General features: G+C 72.0%; 1 protein-coding gene and 4 non-coding genes across 5 annotated transcripts in view; all 5 read right to left on the bottom strand.

The window, feature by feature from the left end:
• The window catches only part of LOC123943504, a 110513-nt gene that overhangs the window by 23901 nt on the left and 73373 nt on the right, over positions 1-13239 (bottom strand). Inside the window, exons 25-28 of the mRNA XM_046007801.1 lie at positions 10513-10649; positions 7447-7583; positions 4381-4517; positions 1315-1451 (exon numbers count right to left, since the gene is read on the bottom strand). Coding sequence (XP_045863757.1) covers positions 1315-1451; positions 4381-4517; positions 7447-7583; positions 10513-10649 — 548 coding nt within the window. The remainder of the gene's footprint in view (positions 1-1314; positions 1452-4380; positions 4518-7446; positions 7584-10512; positions 10650-13239) is intronic.
• Positions 982-1076, bottom strand: LOC123945118. Its single transcript, XR_006819037.1, has one exon. It is a non-coding gene; the product is annotated as a small nucleolar RNA SNORD116 (small nucleolar RNA).
• Positions 4048-4142, bottom strand: LOC123945116. Its single transcript, XR_006819035.1, has one exon. It is a non-coding gene; the product is annotated as a small nucleolar RNA SNORD116 (small nucleolar RNA).
• Positions 7114-7208, bottom strand: LOC123945115. Its single transcript, XR_006819034.1, has one exon. It is a non-coding gene; the product is annotated as a small nucleolar RNA SNORD116 (small nucleolar RNA).
• LOC123945114 lies at positions 10180-10274 on the bottom strand. The gene has a single exon (XR_006819033.1). It is a non-coding gene; the product is annotated as a small nucleolar RNA SNORD116 (small nucleolar RNA).

The raw sequence follows: 13239 nt of genomic DNA, 5'->3' as shown, positions 1-13239 counted from the left end.
GGTTCATGGCAAACGCACACCCTCGGGACCCCGGGAAGACGCCCACCGGTCGCCGCTCCTCGGGGACGGAGGCCCCAGGGGCACTCCGCTAAGGGACCGAAACGCGGCCCCGAGACACCCCGAACCCGGCCGCCGTAGCCACCAGGTGGCCGCCCAACGGGGACGGGTGCTGGAGGGCACGGCCCCCACAACCTTCGCAGCCGTGACCGGCTATGTCAGCATACAACCGGAGGTTCGCGCCACGCAGGTCCCCACCATCAGCCCGCCGGCCTCCCTCCCCCGGCCCCGCCGTGTCTGTCGAGGGCAAGAGCCTGCCCGGTGGCTCCACTTTCAGCCTGGTCTCCCGCCACGGGCCTCGTGGGGCCCCACGGGGCCTCCACGGGGATCCACCCCTGCGCTGTCCAGGGCAGCGTCCTGGCCTTGGCCCTCTGCCCCCGAGACCCTGGGGCGCACCACCGATGCCACCGGGAGGAGGGGCCCGGGCACCCATCGCCGCTTGCCCGGCCCGGGGCTCTCCTCGGAACGCATGGCGCCTGCCGCTGCCAGCCTCTAACCACACGCTCCCCCAGGAGCTCCGCCTGGAGCGCCACACTGGCCCACGCTGCTCCGGGACAGGCGCTCACAGGGCCTCGCCCAGCGCCTGCCTGCGGGACTCCCACGACCGGGATGCCATCTGCCCGACGCGCCACAAGGGCCCGGCCACGTCTCCGAGGACCTCCGTGCCAGCGGAAGGGGGGATACGCCCCCCGGGCCCTGAGCCCCACATGCGGCTTTCAAGAGGCCGAGGACCCTGCGGGCTGGAGGTGGTGGTGGTGGTGGTGGTGGTGGTGGTGGTGGTGGTGCTGCTGGTGCTGCTGCTGGTCTGGTGGTGCTGCCGGTAGCGGTGGTTGCCGCGGTGGTGGGGGTGGGGGTGGGCTGCCGGCGTGTGACCGAGGGGAAGCTGTCCCTCACTCCTACCGTCCCCGGGGGAGACAACGTGCTGGACCTCAGTTTCGATGAGAACGACGGTAGGGAGTTCTCACTCATTTTGTTCAGCTTTTCCAAGGAATGCAGAAGGAGGGAGTCATCATCGATCCGAGCACATTCGGGGCCGCCAGGCCAACTGAACGGGGCAGGCTGGGTGGTCTCAGAGCCCTGCAGCAGCAGCAGCAGCCTGGCCCATCCGGAACCACGCCCCTGGGCAAGAGCAAGGGTGCAACCTCCACTGGGGGCCAGACCCCGCTCGCCACAAGGCTGGCGCGCACTGGCAGCCTCTCCGGCAGGCGCGCGAAATCCCGGCGCCAGGGGAGCCGCCGGAGGCGGCGGCAGGCTTACCGTCTCGCCGATCCGTCCGCAGGGTGCCCGCGCTGGTCCGCACTTCGTCCGCGGACCCGGCCAAGCTCCGCGCATCCGAGGACAGGAAGGCCATCTTCTCTGGGGTGACCGTGAGCCCACCCTGCGTCGCACCGCGCCTGACAAGTGTGGAAAAGGAGCACGCACGCGTGAGCAAAGGACCCAGGGGCGTAGCTCGCCACGCGGCTCCGAACGGGCCTGGGGGCAAGGCCTCCTGCCTCTGCCTGTGCCTGTCCCTCTGTCCCGCAGTCCGGGCGGCAGCCGGGCCGGATGCCCCGCACGCAGGACAGTCAAGGCCGCGGACGGGCGGGACCTCCGTGGCGTCGGGTGCGAGTGTGCGTGTGCCGAGGGTGTGTGCGTGTGGTCACGGGTCGGTGTCTCTGTGTGTGCGCGTGTGTGTGCCTGCGTAGGGGCGCGGGCGTGCAAGCGCGCCCGCGGAAGGGGGGTACGGTTGGGTGTGCCTTGGCTTGCGAGGGCGGGTAGGACTTGTGGGCCCCGGGAGCATGGGGGAGGGAACTGGCCGGCGGGTGGCTTTCAGCTATTGGGGGGGCCACGGGGCGGTTGCCCTTGGGAGGAGGCCTCGGGCCCGTGCAGAGCCCTCCGGGGACCGGGAACCCAGGCCTCCCGGCGCGCCAGGCCGTGCCGCAAGATCGGTGCCACGGAAACTCCGAGCGCCACGGTCCACACCGCCGAGGGGTGGCGGAAAAAGGCCAGAGACCCCGCGTGTCCGAGTCCTCCTGGCAAGGCAGAGCACGCCGTCTCCAGCCGCTAACGCTGGCGGGGGCGGAGGCCCCTGCCATGGGACCTCTGTCGCCGTGACCCCTGTCCCGGCGTGACCGCAGGACACCGACCCTCAGCGACCACCGACAAAAGCCCAGGGCCCACGGACACGGCAAACCCTGGGACGTCAGGGCCTGGCCCTATGCCGACCCACAGCCCTCGCGAGAAGAGGGGGCGCTTGGACCCGGGACCAGGCGCCACCACCCGCGCACTCCGCCCAAAGGCCCTTGGTGCTCAGCCGGCACAGCTCTTGTCATGTGCTTCCCGTGGTCCCCGGGCGGCCGGCTGACCGCCCGACTGAAGGCAGGGCCCGTTCCCACCCAGCGCAGGGGTGTGTCCAGGGTCAGCGGGCTTCGTGGGGACCGCCCCTGAGGGAAGGGGCACTCATTCGGCCGCTCGGTCCCGGTGCGCAGGCTCCGGCGTGCCCGGCATCTCCCCACCCCCACCTACCCTGTGTTCCCACTGGCCACGCCCCGGCCAAGGCAGGGATCTTACAACGCCCGGCCCCAAGCCAAGCGGACGTCTCCGTCAGACACCCTGCGGGACTCTAGGCAGGACCCCTCGCTCAGCGCAGGGACAACGGCCCTGGCCCGGGTGGCGTCGCTCACCCAGCACGACGCCGCAGAAAGGCGCGAGGAGTGAGGGAAGGAGGCCACCTTTCCTCCAGCCCACGACAGCCGGCCCTTTAACCAGCTCCACCTTTGCCCAAGGCCCAGATCCGGACTGGCCTCCGGGATCCCGGGGCTTGCCCTGCCCTGCCCTGCCTGGGGCACAAGCCCGCAAGGACAGGTCAGGAGCGTGCCCCGTGCCCCGGGGCTCCGGGGCATCGGGTCCACCAGTCACAGGCACCTCGGCAGAAGCACCTCCAGCTCCGCGGGCCCAGGCCCGGGTGCGGGGCAAGCCCTCCGTGGCCTCGGGGGCCCGCGCCAGCGGACACCGTCCCGGCCGCGCCGGGGTTCATGGCAAACGCACACCCTCGGGACCCCGGGAAGACGCCCACCGGTCGCCGCTCCTCGGGGACGGAGGCCCCAGGGGCACTCCGCTAAGGGACCGAAACGCGGCCCCGAGACACCCCAAACCCGGCCGCCGTAGCCACCAGGTGGCCGCCCAACGGGGACGGGTGCTGGAGGGCACGGCCCCCACAACCCTCGCAGCCGTGACCGGCTGTGTCAGCATACAACCGGAGGTTCGCGCCACGCAGGTCCCCACCATCAGCCCGCCGGCCTCCCTCCCCCGGCCCCGCCGTGTCTGTCGAGGGCAAGAGCCTGCCCGGTGGCTCCACTTTCAGCCTGGTCTCCCGCCACGGGCCTCGTGGGGCCCCACGGGGCCTCCACGGGGATCCACCCCTGCGCTGTCCAGGGCAGCGTCCTGGCCTTGGCCCTCTGCCCCCGAGACCCTGGGGCGCACCACCGATGCCACCGGGAGGAGGGGCCCGGGCACGCATCGCCGCTTGCCCGGCCCGGGGCTCTCCTCGGAACGCATGGCGCCTGCCGCTGCCAGCCTCTAACCACACGCTCCCCCAGGAGCTCCGCCTGGAGCGCCACACTGGCCCACGCTGCTCCGGGACAGGCGCTCACAGGGCCTCGCCCAGCGCCTGCCTGCGGGACTCCCACGACCGGGATGCCATCTGCCCGACGCGCCACAAGGGCCCGGCCACGTCTCCGAGGACCTCCGTGCCAGCGGAAGGGGGGATACGCCCCCCGGGCCCTGAGCCCCACATGCGGCTTTCAAGAGGCCGAGGACCCTGCGGGCTGGAGGTGGTGGTGGTGGTGGTGGTGGTGGTGGTGGTGGTGCTGCTGCTGGTGCTGCTGCTGGTCTGGTGGTGCTGCCGGTAGCGGTGGTTGCCGCGGTGGTGGGGGTGGGGGTGGGCTGCCGGCGTGTGACCGAGGGGAAGCTGTCCCTCACTCCTACCGTCCCCGGGGGAGACAACGTGCTGGACCTCAGTTTCGATGAGAACGACGGTAGGGAGTTCTCACTCATTTTGTTCAGCTTTTCCAAGGAATGCAGAAGGAGGGAGTCATCATCGATCCGAGCACATTCGGGGCCGCCAGGCCAACTGAACGGGGCAGGCTGGGTGGCCTCAGAGCCCTGCAGCAGCAGCAGCAGCCTGGCCCATCCGGAACCACGCCCCTGGGCAAGAGCAAGGGTGCAACCTCCACTGGGGGCCAGACCCCGCTCGCCACAAGGCTGGCGCGCACTGGCAGCCTCTCCGGCAGGCGCGCGAAATCCCGGCGCCAGGGGAGCCGCCGGAGGCGGCGGCAGGCTTACCGTCTCGCCGATCCGTCCGCAGGGTGCCCGCGCTGGTCCGCACTTCGTCCGCGGACCCGGCCAAGCTCCGCGCATCCGAGGACAGGAAGGCCATCTTCTCTGGGGTGACCGTGAGCCCACCCGGCGTCGCACCGCGCCTGACAAGTGTGGAAAAGGAGCACGCACGCGTGAGCAAAGGACCCAGGGGCGTAGCTCGCCACGCGGCTCCGAACGGGCCTGGGGGCAAGGCCTCCTGCCTCTGCCTGTGCCTGTCCCTCTGTCCCGCAGTCCGGGCGGCAGCCGGGCCGGATGCCCCGCACGCAGGCCAGTCAAGGCCGCGGACGGGCGGGACCTCCGTGGCGTCGGGTGCGAGTGTGCGTGTGCCAAGGGTGTGTGCGTGTGGTCACGGGTCGGTGTCTCTGTGTGTGCGCGTGTGTGTGCCTGCGTAGGGGCGCGGGCGTGCGAGCTCGTCCGCGGAAGGGTTGTACGGTTGGGTGTGCCTTGGCTTGCGAGGGCGGGTAGGACTTGTGGGCCCCGGGAGCATGGGGGAGGGAACTGGCTGGCGGGTGGCTTTCGGCTGTTGGGGGGGCCACGGGGCGGTTGCCCTTGGGAGGAGGCCTCGGGCCCGGGCAGAGCCCTCCGGGGACCGGGAACCCAGGCCTCCCGGCGCGCCAGGCCGTGCCGCAAGATCGGTGCCACGGAAACTCCGAGCGCCACGGTCCACACCGCCGAGGGGTGGCGGAAAAAGGCCAGAGACCCCGCGTGACCGAGTCCTCCTGGCAAGGCAGAGCACGCCGTCTCCAGCCGCTAACGCTGGCGGGGGCGGAGGCCCCTGCCATGGGACCTCTGTCGCCGTGACCCCTGTCCCGGCGTGACCGCAGGACACCGACCCTCAGCGACCACCGACAAAATCCCAGGGCCCACGGACACGGCAAACCCTGGGACGTCAGGGCCTGGCCCTATGCCGACCCACAGCCCTCGCGAGAAGAGGGGGCGCTTGGACCCGGGACCAGGCGCCACCACCCGCGCACTCCGCCCAAAGGCCCTTGGTGCTCAGCCGGCACAGCTCTTGTCATGTGCTTCCCGTGGTCCCCGGGCGGCCGGCTGACCGCCCGACTGAAGGCAGGGCCCGTTCCCACCCAGCGCAGGGGTGTGTCCAGGGCCAGCGGGCTTCGTGGGGACCACCCCTGAGGGAAGGGGCACTCATTCGGCCGCTCGGTCCCGGTGCGCAGGCTCCGGCGTGCCCGGCATCTCCCCACCCCCACCTACCCTGTGTTCCCACAGGCCACGCCCCGGCCAAGGCAGGGATCTTACAACGCCCGGCCCCAAGCCAAGCGGACGTTTCCGTCAGACACCCTGCGGGACTCTAGGCAGGACCCCTCGCTCGGCGCAGGGACAACGGCCCTGGCCCGGGCGGCGTCGCTCACCCAGCGCGACGCCGCGGAAAGGCGCGAGGAGCGAGGGAAGGAGGTCACCTCTCCTCCAGCCCACGGCAGCCGGCCCTTTAACCAGCTCCACCTTTGCCCAAGGCCCAGATCCGGACTGGCCTCCGGGATCCCGGGGCTTGCCCTGCCCTGCCCTGCCTGGGGCGTAAGCCCGCAAGGACAGGTCAGGAGCGTGCCCCGTGCCCCGGGGCTCCGGGGCATCGGGTCCACCAGTCACAGGCACCTCGGCAGAAGCACCTCCAGCTCCGCGGGCCCAGGCCCGGGTGCGGGGCAAGCCCTCCGTGGCCTCGGGGGCCCGCGCCAGCGGACACCGTCCCGGCCGCGCCGGGGTTCATGGCAAACGCACACCCTCGGGACCCCGGGAAGACGCCCACCGGTCGCCGCTCCTCGGGGACGGAGGCCCCAGGGGCACTCCGCTAAGGGACCAAAACGCGGCCCCGAGACACCCCAAACCCGGCCGCCGTAGCCACCAGGTGGCCGCCCAACGGGGACGGGTGCTGGAGGGCACGGCCCCCACAACCCTCGCAGCCGTGACCGGCTGTGTCAGCATACAACCGGAGGTTCGCGCCACGCAGGTCCCCACCATCAGCCCGCCGGCCTCCCTCCCCCGGCCCCGCCGTGTCTGTCGAGGGCAAGAGCCTGCCCGGTGGCTCCACTTTCAGCCTGGTCTCCCGCCACGGGCCTCGTGGGGCCCCACGGGGCCTCCACGGGGATCCACCCCTGCGCTGTCCAGGGCAGCGTCCTGGCCTTGGCCCTCTGCCCCCGAGACCCTGGGGCGCACCACCGATGCCACCGGGAGGAGGGGCCCGGGCACGCATCGCCGCTTGCCCGGCCCGGGGCTCTCCTCGGAACGCATGGCGCCTGCCGCTGCCAGCCTCTAACCACACGCTCCCCCAGGAGCTCCGCCTGGAGCGCCACACTGGCCCACGCTGCTCCGGGACAGGCGCTCACAGGGCCTCGCCCAGCGCCTGCCTGCGGGACTCCCACGACCGGGATGCCATCTGCCCGACGCGCCACAAGGGCCCGGCCACGTCTCCGAGGACCTCCGTGCCAGCGGAAGGGGGGATACGCCCCCCGGGCCCTGAGCCCCACATGCGGCTTTCAAGAGGCCGAGGACCCTGCGGGCTGAAGGTGGTGGTGGTGGTGGTGGTGGTGGTGGTGGTGGTGGTGCTGCTGGTGCTGCTGCTGGTCTGGTGGTGCTGCCGGTAGCGGTGGTTGCCGCGGTGGTGGGGGTGGGGGTGGGCTGCCGGCGTGTGACCGAGGGGAAGCTGTCCCTCACTCCTACCGTCCCCGGGGGAGACAACGTGCTGGACCTCAGTTTCGATGAGAACGACGGTAGGGAGTTCTCACTCATTTTGTTCAGCTTTTCCAAGGAATGCAGAAGGAGGGAGTCATCATCGATCCGAGCACATTCGGGGCCGCCAGGCCAACTGAATGGGGCAGGCTGGGTGGCCTCAGAGCCCTGCAGCAGCAGCAGCAGCCTGGCCCAACCGGAACCACGCCCCTGGGCAAGAGCAAGGGTGCAACCTCCACTGGGGGCCAGACCCCGCTCGCCACAAGGCTGGCGCGCACTGGCAGCCTCTCCGGCAGGCGCGCGAAATCCCGGCGCCAGGGGAGCCGCCGGAGGCGGCGGCAGGCTTACCGTCTCGCCGATCCGTCCGCAGGGTGCCCGCGCTGGTCCGCACTTCGTCCGCGGACCCGGCCAAGCTCCGCGCATCCGAGGACAGGAAGGCCATCTTCTCTGGGGTGACCGTGAGCCCACCCGGCGTCGCACCGCGCCTGACAAGTGTGGAAAAGGAGCACGCACGCGTGAGCAAAGGACCCAGGGGCGTAGCTCGCCACGCGGCTCCGAACGGGCCTGGGGGCAAGGCCTCCTGCCTCTGCCTGTGCCTGTCCCTCTGTCCCGCAGTCCGGGCGGCAGCCGGGCCGGATGCCCCGCACGCAGGCCAGTCAAGGCCGCGGACGGGCGGGACCTCCGTGGCGTCGGGTGCGAGTGTGCGTGTGCCGAGGGTGTGTGCGTGTGGTCACGGGTCGGTGTCTCTGTGTGTGCGCGTGTGTGTGCCAGCGTAGGGGCGCGGGCGTGCGAGCTCGTCCGCGGAAGGGTTGTACGGTTGGGTGTGCCTTGGCTTGCGAGGGCGGGTAGGACTTGTGGGCCCCGGGAGCATGGGGGAGGGAACTGGCCGGCGGGTGGCTTTCGGCTGTTGGGGGGGCCACGGGGCGGTTGCCCTTGGGAGGAGGCCTCGGGCCCGGGCAGAGCCCTCCGGGGACCGGGAACCCAGGCCTCCCGGCGCGCCAGGCCGTGCCGCAAGATCGGTGCCACGGAAACTCCGAGCGCCACGGTCCACACCGCCGAGGGGTGGCGGAAAAAGGCCAGAGACCCCGCGTGACCGAGTCCTCCTGGCAAGGCAGAGCACGCCGTCTCCAGCCGCTAACGCTGGCGGGGGCGGAGGCCCCTGCCATGGGACCTCTGTCGCCGTGACCCCTGTCCCGGCGTGACCGCAGGACACCGACCCTCAGCGACCACCGACAAAATCCCAGGGCCCACGGACACGGCAAACCCTGGGACGTCAGGGCCTGGCCCTATGCCGACCCACAGCCCTCGCGAGAAGAGGGGGCGCTTGGACCCGGGACCAGGCGCCACCACCCGCGCACTCCGCCCAAAGGCCCTTGGTGCTCAGCCGGCACAGCTCTTGTCATGTGCTTCCCGTGGTCCCCGGGCGGCCGGCTGACCGCCCGACTGAAGGCAGGGCCCGTTCCCACCCAGCGCAGGGGTGTGGCCAGGGCCAGCGGGCTTCGTGGGGACCACCCCTGAGGGAAGGGGCACTCATTCGGCCGCTCGGTCCCGGTGCGCAGGCTCCGGCGTGCCCGGCATCTCCCCACCCCCACCTACCCTGTGTTCCCACAGGCCACGCCCCGGCCAAGGCAGGGATCTTACAACGCCCGGCCCCAAGCCAAGCGGACGTTTCCGTCAGACACCCTGCGGGACTCTAGGCAGGACCCCTCGCTCGGCGCAGGGACAACGGCCCTGGCCCGGGCGGCGTCGCTCACCCAGCGCGACGCCGCGGAAAGGCGCGAGGAGCGAGGGAAGGAGGCCACCTCTCCTCCAGCCCACGGCAGCCGGCCCTTTAACCAGCTCCACCTTTGCCCAAGGCCCAGATCCGGACTGGCCTCCGGGATCCCGGGGCTTGCCCTGCCCTGCCCTGCCTGGGGCGTAAGCCCGCAAGGACAGGTCAGGAGCGTGCCCCGTGCCCCGGGGCTCCGGGGCATCGGGTCCACCAGTCACAGGCACCTCGGCAGAAGCACCTCCAGCTCCGCGGGCCCAGGCCCGGGTGCGGGGCAAGCCCTCCGTGGCCTCGGGGGCCCGCGCCAGAGGACACCGTCCCGGCCGCGCCGGGGTTCATGGCAAACGCACACCCTCGGGACCCCGGGAAGACGCCCACCGGTCGCCGCTCCTCGGGGACGGAGGCCCCAGGGGCACTCCGCTAAGGGACCAAAACGCGGCCCCGAGACACCCCAAACCCGGCCGCCGTAGCCACCAGGTGGCCGCCCAACGGGGACGGGTGCTGGAGGGCACGGCCCCCACAACCCTCGCAGCCGTGACCGGCTGTGTCAGCATACAACCGGAGGTTCGCGCCACGCAGGTCCCCACCATCAGCCCGCCGGCCTCCCTCCCCCGGCCCCGCCGTGTCTGTCGAGGGCAAGAGCCTGCCCGGTGGCTCCACTTTCAGCCTGGTCTCCCGCCACGGGTCTCGTGGGGCCCCACGGGGCCTCCACGGGGATCCACCCCTGCGCTGTCCAGGGCAGCGTCCTGGCCTTGGCCCTCTGCCCCCGAGACCCTGGGGCGCACCACCGATGCCACCGGGAGGAGGGGCCCGGGCACGCATCGCCGCTTGCCCGGCCCGGGGCTCTCCTCGGAACGCATGGCGCCTGCCGCTGCCAGCCTCTAACCACACGCTCCCCCAGGAGCTCCGCCTGGAGCGCCACACTGGCCCACGCTGCTCCGGGACAGGCGCTCACAGGGCCTCGCCCAGCGCCTGCCTGCGGGACTCCCACGACCGGGATGCCATCTGCCCGACGCGCCACAAGGGCCCGGCCACGTCTCCGAGGACCTCCGTGCCAGCGGAAGGGGGGATACGCCCCCCGGGCCCTGAGCCCCACATGCGGCTTTCAAGAGGCCGAGGACCCTGCGGGCTGGAGGTGGTGGTGGTGGTGGTGGTGGTGGTGGTGGTGGTGGTGCTGCTGGTGCTGCTGCTGGTCTGGTGGTGCTGCCGGTAGCGGTGGTTGCCGCGGTGGTGGGGGTGGGGGTGGGCTGCCGGCGTGTGACCGAGGGGAAGCTGTCCCTCACTCCTACCGTCCCCGGGGGAGACAACGTGCTGGACCTCAGTTTCGATGAGAACGACGGTAGGGAGTTCTCACTCATTTTGTTCAGCTTTTCCAAGGAATGCAGAAGGAGGGAGTCATCATCGATCCGAGCACATTCGGGGCCGCCAGGCCAACTGAACGGGGCAGGCTGGGTGGCCTCAGAGCCCTGCAGCAGCAGCAGCAGCCTGGCCCATCCGGAACCACGCCCCTGGGCAAGAGCAAGGGTGCAACCTCCACTGGGGGCCAGACCCCGCTCGCCACAAGGCTGGCGCGCACTGGCAGCCTCTCCGGCAGGCGCGCGAAATCCCGGCGCCAGGGGAGCCGCCGGAGGCGGCGGCAGGCTTACCGTCTCGCCGATCCGTCCGCAGGGTGCCCGCGCTGGTCCGCACTTCGTCCGCGGACCCGGCCAAGCTCCGCGCATCCGAGGACAGGAAGGCCATCTTCTCTGGGGTGACCGTGAGCCCACCCGGCGTCGCACCGCGCCTGACAAGTGTGGAAAAGGAGCACGCACGCCTGAGCAAAGGACCCAGGGGCGTAGCTCGCCACGCGGCTCCGAACGGGCCTGGGGGCAAGGCCTCCTGCCTCTGCCTGTGCCTGTCCCTCTGTCCCGCAGTCCGGGCGGCAGCCGGGCCGGATGCCCCGCACGCAGGCCAGTCAAGGCCGCGGACGGGCGGGACCTCCGTGGCGTCGGGTGCGAGTGTGCGTGTGCCGAGGGTGTGTGCGTGTGGTCACGGGTCGGTGTCTCTGTGTGTGCGCGTGTGTGTGCCTGCGTAGGGGCGCGGGCGTGCGAGCTCGTCCGCGGAAGGGTTGTACGGTTGGGTGTGCCTTGGCTTGCGAGGGCGGGTAGGACTTGTGGGCCCCGGGAGCATGGGGGAGGGAACTGGCTGGCGGGTGGCTTTCGGCTGTTGGGGGGGCCACGGGGCGGTTGCCCTTGGGAGGAGGCCTCGGGCCCGGGCAGAGCCCTCCGGGGACCGGGAACCCAGGCCTCCCGGCGCGCCAGGCCGTGCCGCAAGATCGGTGCCACGGAAACTCCGAGCGCCACGGTCCACACCGCCGAGGGGTGGCGGAAAAAGGCCAGAGACCCCGCGTGACCGAGTCCTCCTGGCAAGGCAGAGCACGCCGTCTCCAGCCGCTAACGCTGGCGGGGGCGGAGGCCCCTGCCATGGGACCTCTGTCGCCGTGACCCCTGTCCCGGCGTGACCGCAGGACACCGACCCTCAGCGACCACCGACAAAATCCCAGGGCCCACGGACACGGCAAACCCTGGGACGTCAGGGCCTGGCCCTATGCCGACCCACAGCCCTCGCGAGAAGAGGGGGCGCTTGGACCCGGGACCAGGCGCCACCACCCGCGCACTCCGCCCAAAGGCCCTTGGTGCTCAGCCGGCACAGCTCTTGTCATGTGCTTCCCGTGGTCCCCGGGCGGCCGGCTGACCGCCCGACTGAAGGCAGGGCCCGTTCCCACCCAGCGCAGGGGTGTGGCCAGGGCCAGCGGGCTTCGTGGGGACCACCCCTGAGGGAAGGGGCACTCATTCGGCCGCTCGGTCCCGGTGCGCAGGCTCCGGCGTGCCCGGCATCTCCCCACCCCCACCTACCCTGTGTTCCCACAGGCCACGCCCCGGCCAAGGCAGGGATCTTACAACGCCCGGCCCCAAGCCAAGCGGACGTTTCCGTCAGACACCCTGCGGGACTCTAGGCAGGACCCCTCGCTCGGCGCAGGGACAACGGCCCTGGCCCGGGCGGCGTCGCTCACCCAGCGCGACGCCGCGGAAAGGCGCGAGGAGCGAGGGAAGGAGGCCACCTCTCCTCCAGCCCACGGCAGCCGGCCCTTTAACCAGCTCCACCTTTGCCCAAGGCCCAGATCCGGACTGGCCTCCGGGATCCCGGGGCTTGCCCTGCCCTGCCCTGCCTGGGGCGTAAGCCCGCAAGGACAGGTCAGGAGCGTGCCCCGTGCCCCGGGGCTCCGGGGCATCGGGTCCACCAGTCACAGGCACCTCGGCAGAAGCACCTCCAGCTCCGCGGGCCCAGGCCCGGGTGCGGGGCAAGCCCTCCGTGGCCTCGGGGGCCCGCGCCAGAGGACACCGTCCCGGCCGCGCCGGGGTTCATGGCAAACGCACACCCTCGGGACCCCGGGAAGACGCCCACCGGTCGCCGCTCCTCGGGGACGGAGGCCCCAGGGGCACTCCGCTAAGGGACCAAAACGCGGCCCCGAGACACCCCAAACCCGGCCGCCGTAGCCACCAGGTGGCCGCCCAACGGGGACGGGTGCTGGAGGGCACGGCCCCCACAACCCTCGCAGCCGTGACCGGCTGTGTCAGCATACAACCGGAGGTTCGCGCCACGCAGGTCCCCACCATCAGCCCGCCGGCCTCCCTCCCCCGGCCCCGCCGTGTCTGTCGAGGGCAAGAGCCTGCCCGGTGGCTCCACTTTCAGCCTGGTCTCCCGCCACGGGCCTCGTGGGGCCCCACGGGGCCTCCACGGGGATCCACCCCTGCGCTGTCCAGGGCAGCGTCCTGGCCTTGGCCCTCTGCCCCCGAGACCCTGGGGCGCACCACCGATGCCACCGGGAGGAGGGGCCCGGGCACGCATCGCCGCTTGCCCGGCCCGGGGCTCTCCTCGGAACGCATGGCGCCTGCCGCTGCCAGCCTCTAACCACACGCTCCCCCAGGAGCTCCGCCTGGAGCGCCACACTGGCCCACGCTGCTCCGGGACAGGCGCTCACAGGGCCTCGCCCAGCGCCTGCCTGCGGGACTCCCACGACCGGGATGCCATCTGCCCGACGCGCCACAAGGGCCCGGCCACGTCTCCGAGGACCTCCGTGCCAGCGGAAGGGGGGATACGCCCCCCGGGCCCTGAGCCCCACATGCGGCTTTCAAGAGGCCGAGGACCCTGCGGGCTGGAGGTGGTGGTGGTGGTGGTGGTGGTGGTGGTGGTGGTGGTGCTGCTGGTGCTGCTGCTGGTCTGGTGGTGCTGCCGGTAGAGGTGGTTGCCGCGGTGGTGGGGGTGGGGGTGGGCTGCCGGCGTGTGACCGAGGGGAAGCTGTCCCTCACTCCTACCGTCCCCGGGGGAGACAA

This window comes from Meles meles, chromosome 6 (genome assembly GCF_922984935.1).
Source record: "Meles meles chromosome 6, mMelMel3.1 paternal haplotype, whole genome shotgun sequence".
Lineage (NCBI taxonomy): Eukaryota > Metazoa > Chordata > Mammalia > Carnivora > Mustelidae > Meles > Meles meles.
This window is presented reverse-complemented; position numbering and strand designations above follow the sequence as displayed.